The sequence below is a fragment of the Scyliorhinus torazame genome, chromosome 5 (assembly GCF_047496885.1).
Source record: "Scyliorhinus torazame isolate Kashiwa2021f chromosome 5, sScyTor2.1, whole genome shotgun sequence".
Classification (NCBI taxonomy): Eukaryota; Metazoa; Chordata; class Chondrichthyes; order Carcharhiniformes; family Scyliorhinidae; genus Scyliorhinus; species Scyliorhinus torazame.
In genome coordinates this window covers 102,535,030-102,556,599 of record NC_092711.1, presented here as the reverse complement: position 1 = coordinate 102,556,599, position 21,570 = coordinate 102,535,030, and the positions used below count along the sequence as shown (strand labels likewise).

Genomic DNA, 21,570 nt, shown 5'->3' with positions numbered 1-21,570 from the left:
AATAACCAAGGGGTTTAGATTTAAAATAATTAGCAGAGGATTGGGAGTGGAAGGGGGTTAATGGATCTCTATGTCTATTCGGAACCCTGGATATGTGTTATTCCTTCTCAGTTCCCAAATAACAGATGTCAAGTCTGTGCTTGTTGGCAAAGTCCAGTTGAACTTTATTTGTCAGCTGTGCCACTGGGAAACTTGTTTTTAATACAAAATTTAGAAAGAATTAACAACTAGCCCTGCAGCAAGCTAGTCAGATTAATTGTCTTTCGCGAATACAGAAGTTGAGTTTTCTTTCAAATCATAATACACCAGATAAAGTAACTGGGTAATTTTGATTAGCAAAGCGAGCAGCAAAGGTTTCAGAAATATAGATGGAGTGAGCAAGAAGAGAAACAGAACAGAGCAACAGAAGCACTTTTCCATTCCGGTAAGTGATTCTTAAGAGAATTGTTATCTCAAAGTCTGGCCTTCTTTTTACTGCTGATTGGCTTTAACTATTTCGAATTTTCTCAATTCAGCCAAAGTGTCTGTCCATCAATTTAAGAGATATAGGTTTTTGAATATGTTGGTGTAATTTTCCCATTCAATCACTTGCCAATTTTCCAAATTATCGACACCTGCATCTCAACATTACTTAGAAAAAACACAGCCTTCAGGGCATTATGACCTTTGACTGTCTATTACCATGGAAACGAGACTGCCTGTGCTGGAAAAGCAGCAGCATACAATGGGGTCTTTTAGCTATTTGGCGTCACTGACCTTGTTTGGCTCAACAATTTGCAAATGTTAAAATCTAGGTTGAATGAAAGAAAACTAAAGTGGATTTTCTGGATGAACCCTTAATGGGTTTCCAGCTTTGTTGCACTCAAATTATGCTTAATGTGTTCTCATTTAAACCTTTTACCTTTATCATCGATAGCTAACTAGACAAGCCAATTTCTATCAGTCCTCCCTTTTGATTCTTCTAAAGATTAATAAGATGAATCAAAATAATGAATAGAAATTAAGGAAGAAATGTGACAAGATAGAAGTAAGCGCGGGGAGGAACGCATTCACATTGTCTGTAATCGTTCACTTGTTTGTGAACAGCCTTCAACACTGGAACGGGCAAAGCTTTGCAAGCGATACAAGCATTTTGGAAGCATTTTATTCAAAAAAATAATTATACAGTACCATAACGATTCAGTAATAATGGAAATTGATCATATGAATGGAGTAATATTTGGGTAATAATGCAATAATGCAGTAATAAAAGTTCAATAGTAGGAGCCTTGTTCAATGTCACGGGCTGGTAGTGCAGTTGGACCACTATGAACCACTTTGATTGTTGGGGCATTATAGGTAGCCATACATTGGCTAATGCATCTGATCGGCAAGATCACTACGTAAATGACAAGCACAAATATGAAAAATCAGAGAAGTCCCTGAATGATAGAAATTCCTGTGCCACCCACCCATCCAGAGAACCATCCCCAAAGAGTGGTGTCAGAGGGTTGGTAAAGTTTCCTAACTTCTTCTTGCATATGTGCTGACAAGCTTTTGATTTCTTCTGAATAACTGGGATGTAGGTGCAACACTCTGCACCAATCAGGGCACAGGTTCCACCTTTTTCAGCTAGCAAATAGTCAAGTGCCATCCGATTCTGTAAAGCCACAGTTCGAATGGCGAGCATCTCGGCTGAAATGCTACTTCGGGCTCGGGCAGTGTCATTGGCTTTTTTCTCTAGGTCTACGGCCAATTTAATGTATTCTCCGGTCAATACGATGACGCCATAGGCAGGGATGAGAGCAGAAAAGAATTTTGCAGCCCCTGTGATCTTGCGTTTAGACCTAGTGATGATAGTGGTAGGTTGATATTTCTCAAACTGTGGGATGAGAGGTCCATGTTTTGAGTCTGCGTTTATAGCATCGGCTAGGGAAAGGGAAAGGAATGGCGGATGAAGGGGACAATGAATCCTGAATAGCACGCTCCTCTCTAACTCATTGGGAGCCAAGGTTATGCAGTATTACCGCAGATGTAATAGGTGCCATTATAGGTAGAATATTGGGCAACCACTTGTGGGGACCAAAGTTCTGTACAATTTGTCCCATCGGTGTGATTAGGTAGCCCTTTAAAGTCGATGGGATTCCCTTCATGTCCATAGACCACTACCTTTCTTGTGTCATGAGTCCACGGTGTTCTGGCACTCGCATCCAAATAATATTCACATTTACTGTATCCCGCATTCCATGCTCTATGATTATAGCCGATTAACCATATGGTCCCAGTGTGGTTATGACCAGTTGGGAAGGTTACTTGGGGTGGTTTCTGTTTCTGATCATAGACATGTTGATACCATCGCTTGAAAGTGTTTAATGGGCGGCCTGTAGATCGCCATCTCTTAACCTCATCGTTTATCGTTTCTTTGGTTCTGGTGTCTCCACATTGGGGAAGGGTATAGTCGGGATTTTGGAAAATGTACCATTCTGCCATTTGGGATAAAGTAAAAGGAACAGGTTGTCGTGGGATACCGACTTGGGATTTGGTAGGGATAGAAGAACACACCCAGCATTTAGAGACGTTAAAGTCTCTGGCATAGGTACAGGACATGTAAAGGAACGTGTTAACATTGAACTCCTGGGTAAGGCCTGCTGGGCCAAACATGGAACTGAAAATCAATATTATGGCAAATATTTTGACAGATTCTGATTTTGGTACGCGCACTTCACATGTGACGCGTGAATGCATGATTTATTTCCTTGGAGTTTCACGGCTGACTGGGTTGTGAGTAATATCTGGTAGCGGCCTTCCCACTTGGCTCCTAAAGGTTCGCACTGAATCTTTTTTTACGTAAACGGAATCGCCGGGCACCGAGTCGTGGCCCCCCTCAGGAGGAACGCCCCACGCCGCCGACACCTGACAGCATTTGTTAAGTTTTGACAATAACTAAGTAAAACATCACTAATCAGATGACAGTCTGCCTTTCTTAAGTCAATAGTTCCTGGCAGTGACATGAGTCTGCCAGTGATGACCTCAAAAGGGCTTAGGCCTGTGGTTCTGTTTGGGGTTGCTCTGATACTGCACAAACCTAGTGGCAAGGCTTGAATCCAATTCCTGCCTTCTTGGTTGTATTTGGACAATCGTTCTTTTAAAGTCCGGTTCATGCGTTCCACTTGTCCTGATGTTTCTGGATGATAAGGGCAGTGTAGATTCCAATCGATGTTCAGTAACCTGCACACCATCTGGCAAACAGCACCTGTAAAGTGGGTTCCATTGTCTGAGTCAATGCTAGCTGGTACTCCCCATCTGGGAATATAGCCTTTGCATAGGACTTTGGATGTATGGGTGGCTGTAGCCCTCCTGGCTGGAGCAGCCTCTACCCATCTAGAGAACTTATCCACAAGGAAGTCAGTGTATCTTTGACATGTAGGAAGGGCGATGCAATTGACCTGTATGTTCTGGAATGGTCCTGCAGGGGCAGGAGCTTTTAGCTGAGGCATTGATGTTATAGGTCCAAAGTTGTTCTTTTGACATGTTACACAGTGGTTTGTGACCAATTGTGCATGTTTTTTGAATCCTTTGCCACACCAACTTTTCTGGAATCGAGCCATCATCTGTCCTGGGGCTAAACGTCCCCATGAATGGATCTGTTGGGCCAGAAATGGCATCAGTGCCTGTGGTGCAACTGTGTATCAGTCTGAACTTGTCTCCATGTATCATCATCATACAACTGGATACCTGAGTCTAACCATGACCATTTCTCTTCTTGTGTAGAGTCATGTTGCATTTCACGTAGACCTTGTAATAAATTGGTCACTCCCAATTTGTAGATGTGTCTTGGTTCTGCTGAAGAATCCCAATGGGAGGCAGCTTCCTTTGCTACTCGGTCTGCAAGGGTGTTTCCTTGGCTTCTGTAGTGTTGTCTTGAATACGGGCCTTACACTTTAGAATGGATACTTCTTTTGGCAAAGCTATGGCTTCTGGGAGGTCATCATTTCAGTGGTGGGAGTCCACAACTCGCTGTCTGATAGGGTCCTAGAAGCAGAAATCCTGATCTCTTAAAATAAATGTCTTGGATATCCAATTGAAGGACTGGGACATACAGGGCAATCGACTGAGATCTGCAAAATGGTGTTAAGCTGAAAGCTCCACTTCAGCCAGCACTCACACAATGGGCCAAATGGCCTCTATCTGGACCAGAACTTTCAGGTTTTTACTCTGATAGTTGGAGTTTGTTTCTGATGATAATAGCCTCGAAAGGACTGGAGTTTAACATTCTCGATATTGGTGAAATAAATCAGCTGTTTTAAACACGTTGTAGATTTTTGTCTTTCCTGCCTGAGTGTTTAACATCACCTGGCTGGAGCTCAGGAAGCACAATCTCACCTCATAGAATCAGAGAATTTACAGTGCAGGAGGCCATTCGGCCCATTGAGTCTGTGTCAGCCCTTGGAAAGAGCATCCGACTTAAGCCCACACCACCACCCTATCACTGTAACCCCATCTAACCTTTTGGACACAAAGGGCAATTTAGAATAGTCAATCCACCTAACCTGCACATCTTTGGAGTGTGGGAGGAAAGCGGAGCACCCGGAGGAAACCCTCGCAGACACGGGGAGAACGTGCAGACTCCGCACAGACAGTGACCCAAGCCGGGAACCGAACCCGGGTCCTTGGTGCTGTGAATCAACAGTGCTACCCACTGTGCTACCGTGCCACCCTTGCATCCAAGCTCCCGGATTGTCTGTCTTCTCTCCGAGTAAGATTCTGTTTGTCTCTTGTATTTCACTGTGACAGGGCAGAGACCTGATTGAAGGATTCAAACATGTGAGTTCTGGAAAAAATGGGCAAGGATTTGGGAGGTGGCAACATGTTTAAAGAGTTTGGAGAGGAGAGGGAGGTTGAAGATGGGGCAGTAATTTGTAAGGATGGCAGGGTCAAGGGTTTGTTTTATTGAGGGGGTGATGATGGCAGATTTGAAGGACAGAGGGACAGTACCTGAAGAGAGAGAAATGTTGACAATATCCAGGGACACAGGGTAGTTGGCTGATGGTCGATGGAGCAGGAGCTGGGTCACATGGACAAGATGAACTCTAAGAGGGCATGAGAGGAGATGGGAGAGAAACAAGATAAAGATGTGGGCTCAGTGCATGGGAAAGGATGACATTTAGAGACAGTTTGGTCCGGTGGGCTCGTGGAAGGGAGGGAAGCAGCAGAGGCGGCTGATCGGATTTACTCAATCTCAGTCACAAAGAAACTCCACAAGCTCCTCACACTTCTTGTTGGAGGTGAGGATGGACGAGACAGGAGAGCGAGAGTACTTCAAAAGGAACTAACTTGCGTCAGATATTAAAAATTTTCAGCACTCTGCGTATTTAACACAAATCTAATTTATTTGACTTTTAGCCAGAATATTAGCCCTTGTAAATGGGCTGGAGTTTGTTATCAGCAGAAAGAGACCCAAATGAAACCGGAATGTGAGGAACAGCAAAATCCAATCACTGGTTATTTGTGGCATCGCTGGTGCTGCTGCAGGTTGGATAACTGAGTGAATTCCTTCCCACACTCAGAGCAGGTGAATGGTCTCTCCCCAGTGTGAATTCGCTGGTGTGTCTGCAAGTTGAATAATCGAGTGAATCCCTTCCCACAATTGGCGCAGATGAACGGTCTCTCTCCAGTGTGAACTCGCTGGTGCTTTTGCAGAGTGGATGAGTTTGTGAATCCCTTCCCACACTTGGAGCAGGCAAATGGCCTCTCCCCAGTGTGAATTCGCTGATGTGCAGTGAGGTGTGATGATCGTCTGAACCCAGTCCCGCACTGAGAGCACCTGAACGGTCTCTCGTTGGTGTGAACACGTTGATGGCACTTCAGATCCCAAGAACTTTTATAGCACTTCCCGCAGTCTGCACATTGGAACGGTCTCTCCCCAGTGTGAAATCGCTGGTGAATCCGCAGGTGGGATGACTGAGTGAATCCCTTCCCACACTCGGGGCAGGTGAATGGTCTCTCCCCAGTGTGAATTAGCTGGTGTGTGGACAGAGTAGATGACTGAGTGAATCCCTTCCCACACTTGGCGCAGGTGAATAGTCTCTCCCCAGTGTGAATTCGCTGATGTAAAGTGAGCTGAGATGATCGTCTGAACCCAGTCCCGCAGTGAGAGCACCTGAACGGTTTCTCATCAGTGTGAACACGTTGATGGCTCATCAGATCCCAAGAACTTTTAAAGCACTTCCCGCAGTCTGGACATTGGAACGGTCTCTCATCAGTGTGAACTAGCTGGTGTCTCAGCAGGAGGGATGACTGAGTGAATCCTTTCCCACACTCTGAGCAGGTGAATGGTCTCTCCCCAGTGTGAATTCGCTGGTGCTTCTGCAGAGCGGATGCCTGAGTGAATACCTTCCCACACTTGGCGCAGGCAAATGGCCTCTCCCCACAGTGAATTCGCTGGTGCTTCTGCAGGTTGAATGACTGAGTGAATACCTTGCCACACTTGGCACAGACAAATGGCTTCTCCCCAGTGTGAATTCGGTGATGTGCAGTGAGGTGAGATGAGTTTCTGAACCCAGTCCCGCAGTAAGAGCACCTGAACAGTCTCTCGTCAGTGTGAACTTGCTGGTGTGCCTGCAGGCCGGATGACCGAGTGAATCCCTTCCCACACGTGGTGCAGGTGAATGGTCTCTCCCCAGTGTGGTTGCGTTGATGAGTTTCCAGCTGGGATGGGGAAGTGAATCCTTTCCCACAGTCCCCACATTTCCACGGTTTCTCCTCAGTGCGACTGCATTTGTGGCTTGTGAGGCCTGATGACTGACTGAATCCTCGTCCACACACACAAATCATGTACGGTTTCTCCCCACTCTGAACGATGCTTTTTCCTTCCATGTTCAAAATCCACTGATATTCAGGATCTGATAAATTGAGGACTCTGTCAGATCCCGATGTGATGCTTGGTTTGATTTTTCGGACTTGGAATCCTCCACTTCGAACACCCTGTGAAACTGATTTAAAAACAGAAAATAGGGAGTGAGAGAGAACCCACAAAAACACACAGTCAGGTTGTGAAATTGAGCTGAATGAATCTGGTGATTTGTGGGGCCGGCACTGGGAAAAAGTGACCATGAAAACTGCTGGATTGTCATAAAAACCCAACTGGCCTCTTTGGGAGGAGAAAGAGGTGAAGAGGGATTTTGTATATCTACAAGACATGTTAAGGGAATAGTTGGCAAAAAAATTTCAATCTTGAGCTTCATAAGCAGAAATATTGATACCAAAACTATGCTTCTGGTGGCACAGTGATTAGCACTGCTGCCTCACAGTGCCAGGGAGCCGGGTTCAATTCCGGCCTTGGTGACTGTCTGTGTGGAGTTTGCACTTTCTCCCCGTGTCTGCGTGGGTTTCCACCCGGTGCTCAGGTTTTCTCCAACAGTCCAAAGAAGGGAAAGTTAGGTGGATTGGCCTTGATAAATTGCCCCTTAGTGTCCAGGGATGGGCAGGTTCAGTGGGGCTACAGGGACAGGGTAGGGGTGTGGGCCTGGCAGGGTGCACTTTCAGAGAATCAGTGCAGACTTGATGGGCCGAATGGCCTCCTTCTGCACTGTAGGAATTCTATGGTTCTAATTCTATTCTATTAATCTTTATAAAGCTCTGGTCACCACTCTCCAGGAAGGATGTGAAGGTTCTTGGAGAAGGTGCAGAGGAGATTTACCAGAATGGTTCCCGCAAAGGAGGTTGAGGGGAGATTTGATTCAGGGACACAAGATTATGCCAAGTTTCGATCAGGTGGACAAAGAAACTTTGTTTCCATTCACTGATCGTACAAGCAGTCGGGACACAGATTTAAAGTTTTGGGTAAAACCTGGATTGAACTATATAAGATGCTGAGGGGTCTTGACAGGGTGGATGTGGAGAGAATGTTTCCTCTTATGGGAGAATCTGGAACAAGGGGGTCACTTGCAAAGTGAGGGGTCACCCATTTCAGATGGGGATAAGGATTTGTTTATTTCTTGAGGGTTGCAAGACAGGGGTGGCATAGTAGTTAGCACTGCTGCCTCACAGCACCAGGGACCAGAGTTCAATTCCCACCCTGACTGTGTGGAGTTTGCACTTTCTCCCCGTGTCTGTGTGGGTTTCCTCGGGGTGCTCCAGTTTCCTCCCACAGTTCAAAGATATGCAGGTTAAGTTGAATCGGTTAGGATTGTATTCCATAAGACCATAAGACATAGGAGCGGAAGTAAGGCCATTCGGCCCATCGAGTCCACTCCGCCATTCAATCATGGCTGATTTCAACTCCATTTACCCGCTCTATCTCCATAGCCCTTAATTCCTCAAGAAATCAAGAATTTATCAACTTCTGTCTTAAAGACACTCAACGTCCCGGCCTCCACCGCCCTCTGTGGCAATGAATTCCACAGACCCACCACTCTCTGGCTGAAGAAATTTCTCCTCATCTCTGTTCTCAAGTGACTCCCTTTTATTCTAAGGCCGTGCCCCCGGGTCCTAGTCTCCCCTGCTAATGGAAACAACTTCCCTACATCCACCCTATCTAAGCCATTCATTATCTTGTAAGTTTCTATTAGATCTCCCCTCAACCTCCTAAACTCCAATGAATATAATCCCAGGATCCTCAGACGTTCATCGTATGTTAGGCCTACCATTCCTGGGATCATCCGTGTGAATCTCCGCTGGACCCGCTCCAGTGCCAGTATATCCTTCCTGAGGTGTGGGGCCCAAAGTTGCTCACAGTATTCTAAATGGGGCCTAACTAATGCTTTATAAAGCTTCAGAAGTACATCCCTGCTTTTATATTCCAAGCCTCTTGAGATGAATGACAACGTTGCATTTGCTTTCTTAATTACGGACTCAACCTGCAAGTTTACCTTTAGAGAATCCTGGACTAGGACTCCCAAGTCCCTTTGCACTTCAGCATTATGAATTTTGTCACCGTTTAGAAAATAGTCCATGCCTCTATTCTTTTTTTTCCAAAGTGCAAGACCTCGCACTTGCCCACGTTGAATTTCATCAGCCATTTCTTGGACCACTCTCCTAAACTGTCTAAATCTTTCTGCAGCCTCCCCACCTCCTCCATACTACCTGCCCCTCCACCTATCTTTATATCATCGGCAAACTTAGCCAGAATGCCCCCAGTCCCGTCATCTAGATCGTTAATATATAAAGAGAACAGCTGTGGCCCCAACACTGAACCCTGCGGGACACCACTCGTCACCGGTTGCCATTCCGAAAAAGAACCTTTTATCCCAACTCTCTGCCTTCTGCCTGATAGCCAATCGTCAATCCATGTTAGTACCTTGCCTCGAATACCATGGGCCCTTATTTTACTCAGCAGTCTCCCGTGAGGCACCTTATCAAAGGCCTTTTGGAAGTCAAGATAGATAACATCCATTGGCTCTCCTTGGTCTAACCTATTTGTTATCTCTTCAAAGAACTCTAACAGGTTTGTCAGGCACGACCTCCCCTTACTAAATCCATGCTGACTTGTCCTAATCTGACCCTGCACTTCCAAGAATTTAGAAATCTCATCCTTAACAATGGATTCTCGAATCTTGCCAACAACCGAGGTTAGGCTAATTGGCCTATAATTTTCCATCTTTTTCCTTGTTCCCTTCTTGAACAGGGGGGTTACAACAGCGATTTTCCAATCCTCTGGTACTTTCCCGGACTCCAGTGACTTTTGAAAGATCATAACTAACGCCTCCACTATTTCTTCAGCTATCTCCTTTAGAACTCTAGGATGTAGTCCATCTGGGCCCGGAGATTTATCAATTTTTAGACCTCTTAGTTTCTCTAGCACTTTCTCCTTTGTGATGGCTACCATATTCAACTCTGCCCCCTGACTCTCCGGAATTGGTGGGATATTACTCATGTCTTCTACTGTGAAGACTGACGCAAAGTACTTATTTAGTTCCTCAGCTATTTGCTTGTCTCCCATCACAAAATTACCAGCGTCATTTTGGAGCGGCCCAATGTCAACTTTTGCCTCCCGTTTGTTTTTAATGTATTTAAAGAAACTTTTACTATCATTCCTAATGTTACTGGCTAGCCTACCTTCATATTTGATCCTCTCTTTCCTTATTTCTCTCTTTGTTATCCTCTGTTTGTTTTTGTAGCCTTCCCAATCTTCTGACTTCCCACTACTCTTTGCCACATTATAGGCTTTCTCTTTTGCTTTGATGCATTCCCTAACTTCCTTTGTCAGCCATGGCTGCCTAATCACCCCTCTGATAACCTTTCTTTTCTTTGGGATGAACCTCTGCACTGTGTCCTCAATTACTCCCAGAAACTCCTGCCATTGCTGTTCTACTGTCTTTCCCACTAGGCTCTGCTCCCAGTCGATTTTCGTCAGTTCCTCCCTCATGCCCCTGTAGTTACCTTTATTTAACTGTAACACCTTTACATCTGATTCTACCATCTTTCTTTCAAATTGGAGATTGAATTCTACCATATTATGATCACTCCCTCCTAAGTGCTCCCTTACTTTAAGATCTTTAATCAAGTCTGGCTCATTACATAACACTCAGTCCAGAATGGCCTGTTCCCTCGTGGGCTCCATCACAAGCTGTTCCAAAAAGCCCTCCTGTAAACATTCAATGAATTCCCTTTCCTTGGGTCCACTGGCAGCATTATTTACCCAGTCCACCTGCATATTGAAGTCCCCCATGATCACTGTGACCTTGCCTTTCTGACATGCACTTTCTATTTCGTGGTGCATTTTGTGCCCCTGGTCGTGACCACTGTTAGGAGGCCTGTACATAACTCCCATTATGTTTTTTTGCCTTTGTGGTTCCTCAACTCTACCCACACAGACTCCACATCATCTGACCCTATGTCATTTAGTGCTATTGATTTAATTTCATTCCTAATTAACATGGCAACCCCGCCCCCTCTGCCCACCTCCCTGTCTTTTCGATAGGTTGCGAATCCCTGGATGTTTAAATGCCAGTCCTGAACCCCCTGCAACCGTGTCTCTGTGATGCCTACCACATCATACCTGCCAGTCACAATCTGGGCCACAAGCTCATCTACCTTGTTCCGTACACTGCACGCATTTAAATATAGCACCTTTAATTCTCTATTGACCGTCCCTTTTTGTTTTCTTAGTGTGGTGGACCTTGGTTTACTGAGCCTTTCATAGAACATAGAACATAGAACAATACAGCGCAGTACAGGCCCTTCGGCCCACGATGTTGCACCGAAACAAAAGCCATCTAACCTACACTATGCCATTATCATCCACATGTTTATCCAATAAACGTTTAAATGCCCTCAATGTTGGCGAGTTCACTACTGTAGCAGGTAGGGCATTCCACGGCCTCACTACTCTTTGCGTAAAGAACCTACCTCTGACCTCTGTCCTATATCTATTACCCCTCAGTTTAAAGTTATGTCCCCTCGTGCCAGCCATATCCATCCGCGGGAGAAGGCTCTCACTGTCCACCCTATCCAACCCCCTTTCCATACACTGTGTCATATTTTGTGGGATGGGGACTATCGTAACCTCTCCTGAGTTTTGTCTTTTCGTGCTTTTTTGTATTCCTAAGCAGCTACGCTTCCCACTGATTACTTCACCTCTTGGTTCCCTGACTTTCCCTTCCCCCCCAATCTTTAGTTTAAAGTCCTATTGACCACCCTATTTATTCTTTTCGCCAGAACACTGGTCCCAGCTCGGTTCAGGTGGAGACCATCCCAACGGTATAGGTCCCCCCTGTCCCAAAACTGATGCCAGTGTCCCATGAAAAGGAACCCCTCTTTCCCACACCACTCTTTCAGCCACGTGTTAACTTCCCTTATTCTTGCCTCCCTATGCCAATTTGCACGTGGCTCGGGCAGTAATCCGGAGATTATGACCCTTGAGGACCTGTTTTTTTATTTGAATCCTAGCTCTTTATAATCTCTAAACAGGTCCTCTTTCCTAGACTTGCCTATGTTGTTGGTACCGACATGGACCACAACAACTGGATCCTCCCCCTCCCTCTCCCGTATCCTATCAAGCCGGTCAGAGATGTCCCGCACCCTAGCACCGGGCAGGCAAAATACCATGCAGGACTCTTTATCCGCTCACAAAGGATACTATCTATCCCCCTGATAATAGAATCCCCTACAACTACAACTTGCCTATTTACTCCCTCCCCTTGAATGGCCTGCTGAACCATGGTGCCTTGGTCAGCTGACTCATCCTTCCTGCAGCCCTGTTCGCCATCCACAAAGGGAGCAAGTGCCTCATACCTGTTGGACAGAGTCAAGGGCTGAGTCTCCTGAGTTCCTGACTGCTGGTTCCTTTTACCTGCCTGACTTGCAGTCACACCCTGCTGTCCCTGGCCACTGGCAGGATTTAAACTACTTACTCTGACTGGTGTGACTGCCTCCTGAAACACAGTGTCCAGGTAAGTCTCCCCCTCCCGGATGTGCCTCAGTGTTTGAAGCTCAGACTCCAGCTCATCAACTCTGAGCCGGAGCTCTTCGAGCAGCCAACACTTACTGCAGATGTGGTCGCTGAAGCTCGCAATGGGATCTGCCAGCTCCCACATCAAGCAGCTGAAGCACATCACCTGACCAGCCATCACTAATTAATTAATTAGTTTAATTTAAGTTTTGAGTTTAGCTGTGTTTTTTTAAAAATTTGGGGCAGATTTGCTATCAACCACTCAGATCACAGCTTCCCTCTGACGTCACTTTTGGGGAAAAAACTGGAAAACAGGAAGTTTCCGTTAGGATTTTATACTCACAGAGACTGCTCCTCCTCCTCCGAACGGCTCCCGAAATTAGGCCCGAAGAAAGAGAGAGAACAAAACAGTAGGGAAAAAGCACCTTCTCCCACTCTTCACCGAATTACCTCACTGCACCAAATTCTCACTCGGTCTGTATCTCTCTCACTCAGGCTGTGTGTCCTTGACCTGCGCAATGTATTCCAGTATTCGCTGGAACATAGAACATACAGTGCAGAAGGAGGCAATTTGGCCCATCGCGTCTGCAGCGACCCACTTAAGCCCTCACTTCCCCCTCATCCCCGTAACCCAATAACCTCTCCCAACCTTTTTGGTTACTAAGGGCAATTTAGCATGGCCAATCCACCTAACCTGCGCATCTTTGGACTGTGGGAGGAAACCGGAGCACTCGGAGGAAACCCACGCAGACACGGGGAAAATGTGCAGACTCCGCACAGACAGCGGGGAATCGAACCTGGGACCCTGGCGCTGTGAAGCCACAGTGCGACCATGCTGCCCCAAGTTCAAAAGAATGAGGGCGGATCTCATAGAAACCTAGAAACAGTGGGTGGCGCAGTGGTTAGCACTGCTGCCTCATGTCGCCAAGGACCCGAGTTCGATTCCGGCCCCGGGTCACTGTGTGTGTGGAGTTTGCATATTCTCTCTGTGTTTGTGTGGGTCTCACCCCCACAAATCCAAAGATGTGCAGGGTAGGTAGATTGGCCACTCTAAAATTGCCCCTGAATTGCAAAAAAAGAATTGGGCACTCTAAATTCATGTTCAAAAAAAAACAGGGCGAGACAGAGTAGATTCAGGACGGATGTTCCTGATAGTGGGTGTGTCCAGAAATAGGGGTCACAGTCTGAGGATACGGGGTCGACCATTTAGGACAGAGATGAGGAGAAATTTCTTCACCCACAGAGTGGTGAGCCTGTGGAATGTTTTCAAGAAGTAGTTCGATACAGCACTTAGGGCGAAGGGGATCAAAGGATATGGGGGAAAGCGGGATTAGGCTATTGAGCCGAATCAGCTCTGATCATGATGAATGGTGGAGCAGGCTCGAAGGGCCAAATGGTCTCCTCCTGCTCCTATTTTCTACGTTGCTCCATATCTATGCATGTAAATGGTCCAGTAGGTATGAGGAAGAATGTTTTTACCCAGCCAGTGTCAATGCTGAAACTTGCTGCCTCTGATGGAGTTTGGAAATAGCCACAATAAATGATGTTTTGAAAAATTGGATCGAAACCCGAGAGAAATAAAGCTGTGAGGATACAGAGACAGAGCAGGAGAATGACTCTGACTGGATTGCTCCAGATAATAATAATCCTTATTAGTGTCACAAGTAGGCTTACATTAACACTGCAATGAAGTTACTGTGAAAATTCCCTAGTCTCCATACTCAGGCTCCTATTCGGGTACAATTTAGTTCGGCAATTTATGACCTTCCAGACACATTCATTTCAGTAATTTCAGATTATAATCATCACTCCGATATTTTTAGACAGTTGGTGCTGGTAACGGTTCTGCTGTTGCCATTTATACCTCACCTGGACCTGTCTTTTATTTCTTCTCGTGTCCTATTAGTTTATTTACTTCTCTCATTGTCACCCAGTTTTGTCTTGCACCATTATCCCCCTTGTCATTTAATCACTTCAGCCTCACATCCTCCCAAACTGCCCCCTCTGAAATGGCCCAGCAAGCCACTCAGTTCAAGGGCAATTAGGGATGGGCAGCAAATGCTGGCTCAGCCAGCGACACCCACATCCCAAGGACAAATAAAGGAAAGTCGGCAGTTAGAAAGGCAAATGCAATGTTCGCATTCATTTCAAGAGAGCTACAATACAAGATGAATGGGGATGGGAAACATATCAGCCATGATCGAATGGCAGAGCAAACTCGAAAACTCAATGGGCTGAATGGCCTAATTCTGCTTCTCTATCATTTTTTTAATGAGGGGATCTCATAGAAACATTTGTAAAAAGATTGTTGTAATCCATCCCAGACCTGGATACAGATCAACTGATTCTTGGAGGAGACTTCAATTGTGTTCTGGATCCTAAATGGACTGGTCCAAGCTGATTCAACCACAACAAAAACATGAAAAAGGAATGAAACCAGACGGACCACCCGGCATCGACCCAGGCACCAGAAATTACAACGGCAAACCCAGCAAAAGATTTTTTAAAACTATTCCCATCAGTAGATTGTAAAAGGATTACAGGACACAGATTTAAGATTGTGAATAAGATCTACAGGGGAGATAGGAGGTAGTCATTTTATACAGTGAGTGATAATGATCTGGAACACCATCCTTCCACACAAAGGTCGATAATCTCCAGATCCAGATCGTCCCACTCATTGAAACATCGCCCGACAAAGATGACAAACGCGCATGCGCCCTGATGCACATCCAATAAAGATGGCGGCCGTTAACCCGAGCCGAACATGAGGAGCTGCAGCTCCGCTCGGTACAAATGGGGTCCCGGAAACTCTTTTCCAAGGATTGCAGCACCGAATGGTGCTGACAGAATTTGATGTGAGGATTGGTTGTGAGTTTCCTGTCTGCGAATCCCTTTCTCAGCCCCTGTGAAAGAAGTTTACAAAGCCATCACTGTCAGTCCAGAAATGAAATTCAGGAAAGATAAATATTTCTCCTGGTTTGAGTTTGCATTGTGTAAATCCTCCCCTACTAATCCCCTGTAAAAGAAGTTTCCAAAATGAATCACTATCAGTCCAGGATAGAAATCCACAACATTCTCCCCTCCAGCTTCCTGGTCCAGGATGACCCCTCATGCCCCCGCTGCACACTGACCCTCTTATCATCAGCAGTCCCCTGATTTGAGGGTGACGTCTACTCAGGGTTGTGAATTTCTTCCCTGGGTCTTCATGTGGCTGAACAGAGCCGCAGAGCTTTGGACACAGGGAAAGAATGTCTAATAAGACAGTGAAATCCGGAGAGCAGGATTGGCTTCCTTTTCTTTCCATCTCTGCCACCGCTTTGCATCATCAATAAGACATTGGGACTCAAAGACTAATCCAGTTTGATGGACAGGTTGTCTCCATTCTGAACAATGGGGAACAAGCTCCTCCCACTCATTGAAACATCGCCCCGACAAAGACGACAAACGCGCATGCGCGCTGATGCACATCCAACAAAGATGGCGGCCGTTAACCCGAGCCGAACATGAGGAGCTGCAGCTCCGCTCGGTACAAACTGGGTCCCGGAAACTCTTTTCCGAGGATTGCAGCTCACAACAGCTTTTCACAACGTTTCCGCCCATCCCCGCGATCTCTCGCTCCTGTTAAACGCCTCTTACCAATGTCAGAATTTATGAAGAGCGGAGAATTTGGCACTCATCCAGAACTCCATTCGCGGGAGCGATGTGAACGGAGAATTACGGCCGTTGTTTCTGTCAGGATATTGCTGGGGTAAAAGAAAATAAATTATTTGAATTGTATTTTTGTGTTTGTATTGAGATCTTTCCAACCTTCTTTCTCCAGTGTAATATAGTTAAGTTTCCTTTGCCGACTCCATTCCTCCCTCAGCCCCACAGCTGGAAACAGCCGCTCCAACACGCCCAGACCGCCGAGCAAAGTGACACTGCGCATGCTCGATACACCGAACAATGCGTCTGCGCACTGGGGTCCTGTGGAGTGCGCAGACGCAGAGTGGGCACATTCACAGGCGCAGTGAATATTGGGTAATAGCCGCACCATTGACACCACAAGCAGTAAATACAAAATAACTTCGTTACCAATTGATAAAAATAATCAAACAAATTATTGTCAATAGGTAATCTATTTTCCATTTCTGAAGATGATTAAATGCTGCTCTCCTGTGGAACAATGCAGAACTTAAGGTTTTTTTTTCCCCCAATGGGTCCTTCCTCTCTCCTCCCCAAAAGATGCAAACTCTTGCTGGATTCAATCCCAGAATCAGTAATTCCTCTATCTTCTTCCCTCGTGCTCGTGATACTGAATGTTCAGTGTTTTCTAGAATGATCCAGCACAGCGGTCACTCGGCACACCATGTCTATACTGACCCTGTACAAGAGCTGCCACTTTTCCTGGTGAAATTCCATTTGCTACTGTTCTGCCCATATAACCAGCCCATCTGTATCATGCTGTAATTTAAGGCTTTTCTCCTCGCTAGTTACCACACCAACAATTTTCCATCTGCAAACTTATCCATCATACCGTCACATATTTCAAGACCTCGATTTGATATATAATTACGCTTGGTGACTGAGGATGCAACAGGATCTCCATCAGCACCTGAACCTGTGCTTCCTTCCTTCGAGAGCTTTAATAGCTCTGGAGAAACAATGCTGAAAAAGCTGGTGTTCTGGTCAAGGCTAATATGTGGGTGCTTCCTTGCCTGTCTCTGAATTTACTCCACTCCTGTTCACTCCCCACTTATGTAATACGCATTGACCGTAATGACTGGAAAGAGTTTAGAACATAGAACAGTACAGCACAGTTCAGGCCCTTCGGCCCATGATGTTGTGTCGACCATTTATCCTAATCTCAGATCAACCTAACCTACACCCTTTCAATTTACTGCTGTCCATATGCCAAAACTCCCTAATGTTTCTGACTCCACGCCCTCTGCTGGCAGTGCATTCCATGCACCCACCACTTTCGGTGTAAAGAACCTACCTCTGACATCTCCCCTATACCTTCCTCCAATCACCTTAAAATTATGTCCCCTTGTGACAGCCATTTCCGCCCTGGGGAAAAGTCTCTGGCTATCCACTCTATCCGTGCTTCCCATTACCTTGTACACCTCTATCAAGTCACCTCTCTTCCTTCTTCGCTCCAGTGAGAAAAGCCCTCGCTCACTCAACCTTTCTTCATAAGACATGCCCTCCAGTCCAGGCAGCATCTTGGTAAATCTCCTCTGTACCCTCTCCAAAGCATCTACATCCTTCCTATAATGAGGCGACCAGAACTGGACACAATATTCCAAGTGTGGTCTAAGTAGGGTTTTATCAAGCTGCAGCAAAACCTCGCGGCTCTTAAACTCAACCCCCCTGTTAATGAAAGCTAACACACCATACGCCTTCTTAACAATCCTATCAACCTGCGTGGCAACTTTGAGGGATCTCTGTATGTGGACCCCAAGATCTCTCTGTTCTTCCACACTTCCAAGAACCCTGCCTTTTAATCCTGTATTCAGCATTCAAATTCGACCTTCCAAAATGAATCACTTCACATTTATCTAGGTTGAACTCCATCTGCCACTTCACAGCCCAGCTCTGCATTCTGTCAATGTCCTGTTGTAACCTGCATCAGCCCTCAACACTACCTACAACTCCCCCAATCTTTGTGTCATCGGCAAACGTACTAATCCACCCTTCCACTTCCTCATCCAAGTCTTTTTTTAAAACTACGAAGAGCAGAGGTCCAAGAACAGATCCCAGCAGGTCACTGGTCACCGACCACCAGGTGGAATACTTTCCATCCACTACTACCCACTGTCTTCTATTGGCCAGCGAATTCTGTGTCCAGACAGCCAAATTTCCCTGTATCCCATGCCCCCTAACTTTCTGAATGAGCCTACCATGGGGAAACTTAGCAAATGTCTTACTGAAATCCATATACACCATATCCACTGCCCAACCTTCATCAATGTGTCTCGTCACATCCTCAAAGAATTCAATGAGGCTTGTGAGGCATGACCTGCCCCTCACAAAGCCATGCTGACTATCTTTAATCAAACTATGGTTTTCTAAATAATCATAAATCCTACCTCTCAGAATCCGTTGCAGTACTTTGCTCACCACAGACGTAAGACCCTGTAAGATCTGTAATTCCCAGGGATTTCCTTATTCCCTTTCTTGAACAGGGGAACAACATTTGCCTCCCTCCAATCATCTGGTACTACTCCAGTGGAGAGCGAGGACGCAAAGATCATCGCCAACAGTGCAGCAATCTCCTCCCTCGCTTCCCGTAGTAACCTTGGGTAAATCCCGTCAGGCACAGGGGACTTATCTATCTTGATGCTTTTCAAAATTTCCAGCACATCCTCCTTCTTAATGTCAACCTGTTTGAGTCTATTAACCTAGTTCACACTGCTCTCATGAGCAACAAGGTCCCTCTCTCTCGTGAATACTGAAGCAAAATATTAATTTGGGGCCTCCTCCATCTCCTCAGACTCTAGGCACAGGTTCCCTCCACTATCCCTGATCGGCCCTATTCTCACTCTGATCATCCTCTTATTTCTCACATAAGTGTAGAACGCCTTGGGGTTTCCCCTAATCCTTCCCGCCACGGCTTTTTCATGCCCCCTTCTAGCTCTCCTTAGTCCATTTATGAGTTGCTTCCTGGCTACCTTGTAACCCTCTAGAGCAGTGCAAGATCCTTGCTTCCTCAACCTTGCGTAAGCTTCGTCTTCCTCTTGACTAGCAGCTCCATTTCTCTTGTCATCCAAGATTCATTCACCTTACCATTCCTTCCTCGTCTAAGTGGAACAAAACTATCCAGCACTCGCAGCAAGTGCTCCTTAAATAACCACCACATTACTGTTGTGCATTTCCCCACGAACAATTGTTCCCACTTTATGCTCCTCAGCTCCTGTCTAATACCTGCCAATCAGTCACTATCGTGACAACATGCCCACCAAACTGCATCATTAGGGCAGCATGGTAGCACAGTGGTTAGCACCATTGCTTCAGAGTCCCAGGGTTCCATGCTCGATTCCCACTTGGGTCACTGTCTGTGCGGAGTCTGCATATTCTCCCCGAAAGACGTGCTTGTTAGGTGAATTAGTCACCCGAACAGGCGCCAGAGTGTGGCGACTGGGGGATTTTCACAGTAACTTCATTACACTGATAATGCAAGCCTACGTGTGACAATAATAAAGATTATTATTATTACTTTTGAATTCCGACGCCTCAATGAAGAGGCAGAGAGGGATCTCTGCCAAAGATCTGCGGGTCGAGAAACACCTTCTCCCATCGCAAAAAGACCACAAGAGAAAACACGTGACTCTTGAGTCGATATCATCCTCGAAATGAGGAACAGCCAACAACAGAGGAGGAGCAGGTCATGAAGGTGTGACAGTCGATGGGATTTGTGTTTGAACAGTTCAGCTGGAATGCCATCCTTGCTGGGTGCCTTTCTGCTTTCTCAACAATCAATGGCCTTTTCCAGTTCAAGCGATGAGGATTGCTTGTCCAACTCAACCATGACAGGAAGCTGCAGGAGAGCCAAAGAGACTGGGAGGTGTCTGTCTCACAGAGGTACAGCTCACAGTAGTGTTCAATCCAGCAGGACATATTTACATCTGTTGGTGAGAACTTCACCATAATCCATAATCAGGGCGGCATGGTGGCACAGTGGTTAGCACTGCTGCCTCACGGCACCATGGTCCCTGGTTCGATCCTGGCCCCGGGTCAATCTCCGTGTGGAGTTTGCACATTCTCCCCGTGTTTGCGTGGGTTTCGCTCCCACAACCCAAAAATGTGCAGGGTAGGTGGATTGGCTAGGCTAAATTGCCCCTTAATTGGAAAAAATTAATTGGGTACTCTAAATTTAAAAAAATAATAATCCATAATCAAAGGCATTTCAGATTCCTTGATAAAAGTAAATTACTGCGAATGCGGGAATCTGAAACCAAAAGAAATCTGAAACCATCTTTTGTTTCAGATTCCTTGACGTCGGCTGCTCCAGTGTTTATTTGCACAGCATCTCCATCTTTTACACAATGGTCTTGGCAACGTTCAAGTCCCAAGTGATGCACTGTTCCAGCTCTTGAGTTTATGTTGGGCATCGGGTAGGCTTTGCTTTCTGTTTTAACGATAGATGTCATCTCTGCTGAGTGGGTCTCAAAACAGTCTTTATTGTGCGTTCCACCTTTACCAAATGCTGTTGCTGTGTTAGAAATGATTCAACTCAGCAACTTCCAAACTTCATCAATAATAATGTTGATTGATTAAGTTTCTATTCACGAGCCTGTGAAATATTTTACGGTTTTATTTCATGTTGAGAATTTAATTTCATAATGGTGGTGTCACAGTGAAGAATGTGTAAGTCAGAAAGAATTGTCAGCAAGGATTAATCAGCATTTTCCAATTGGAAATCAGTAGAATGTTTCAGAAACTGAATTATAGATTTTGCACCAAAAACTATTTCGGATTAAAGTAAAAGTTCATAACGCTATAACAAGCGTGTTCCTGGGAGAGATCTTGAATAAAGAGGAAAGATGTTTTTAAAAAGAGACACTGCAGCCCCAAAAATCAGTGACAAATCCAGAATATTAAACTGCAGCCAGTTATAGGGGTTGTTGACATCAGCAGAAATAAACCAAATATTGTAAGACTATCGATCTTGTATGTGATTAACAGCAGCAATAACAGCAGAATCCAGTCTCTTCAGTCACTCATGAAGCTGTTGATGTGTCAAGAGGTTAAATGACTGAGTGAATCCCTTTCCACACACAGAGCAGATGAACGGCTTCTCCCCTGTGTGAGTATGTGTATGAAACAAACAGCAGGCCGCTGGACTGAGAGTATCTCTTCCCACATACAGAGGAGATGAACAGTCATTTCCCCAAAATATGTTGGTGTGCAATGAGAGTGGATGACTGCCTGAAATTCTTTCCACACTGAGCATAAGTAAGTGGATTCTCCTCGGTGTGTATTTGTTTGTGTATCAGAAGGCTGGATGAATGAATGAATCCCTTCCCACACACGGAGCAAGTGAACGGTCTTTCCCCAGTATGAACATGTTGGTATACATTGAGGTTAGATGACCGCCTGAACGTCTTTTCACAGTGAGTGCAGCTGAACGGCCTCTCCTCAGTGTGAATTTGCTGGTGTGACATGAGGCTGGCTGACCTACTGAATCCCTTCCCACACACAGAACAGATGATTGG

The 21,570-nt window shown here is 45.7% G+C and overlaps 1 protein-coding gene and 1 long non-coding RNA gene across 2 annotated transcripts in view; both read right to left on the bottom strand.

The window, feature by feature from the left end:
• LOC140419278 (uncharacterized) overlaps positions 1-16,187 on the bottom strand; it is a 194,362-nt gene extending 178,175 nt beyond the window's left edge. Inside the window, exon 1 of the long non-coding RNA XR_011945667.1 lies at positions 16,010-16,187. This is a non-coding gene — a long non-coding RNA (uncharacterized lncRNA). The remainder of the gene's footprint in view (positions 1-16,009) is intronic.
• On the bottom strand, positions 141-16,270 carry LOC140419266 (uncharacterized). Its single transcript, XM_072503101.1, has 2 exons — positions 16,181-16,270; positions 141-6,971 (listed from the first exon to the last, which is right to left on the bottom strand). Exon 2 carries the CDS (start codon positions 6,853-6,855, stop codon positions 5,482-5,484), a length of 1,374 nt encoding a protein of 457 aa, XP_072359202.1. The 5' UTR covers positions 6,856-6,971; positions 16,181-16,270; the 3' UTR covers positions 141-5,481.
• Between the last annotated feature and the right edge of the window lie 5,300 nt (positions 16,271-21,570).

Coding starts and splice junctions, on each gene's coding strand:
- LOC140419266 (XM_072503101.1), bottom strand. CDS start 6,855: ATGGAAGGAAAAAGCATCGTTCAGAGTGGGGAGAAACCGTACATGATT.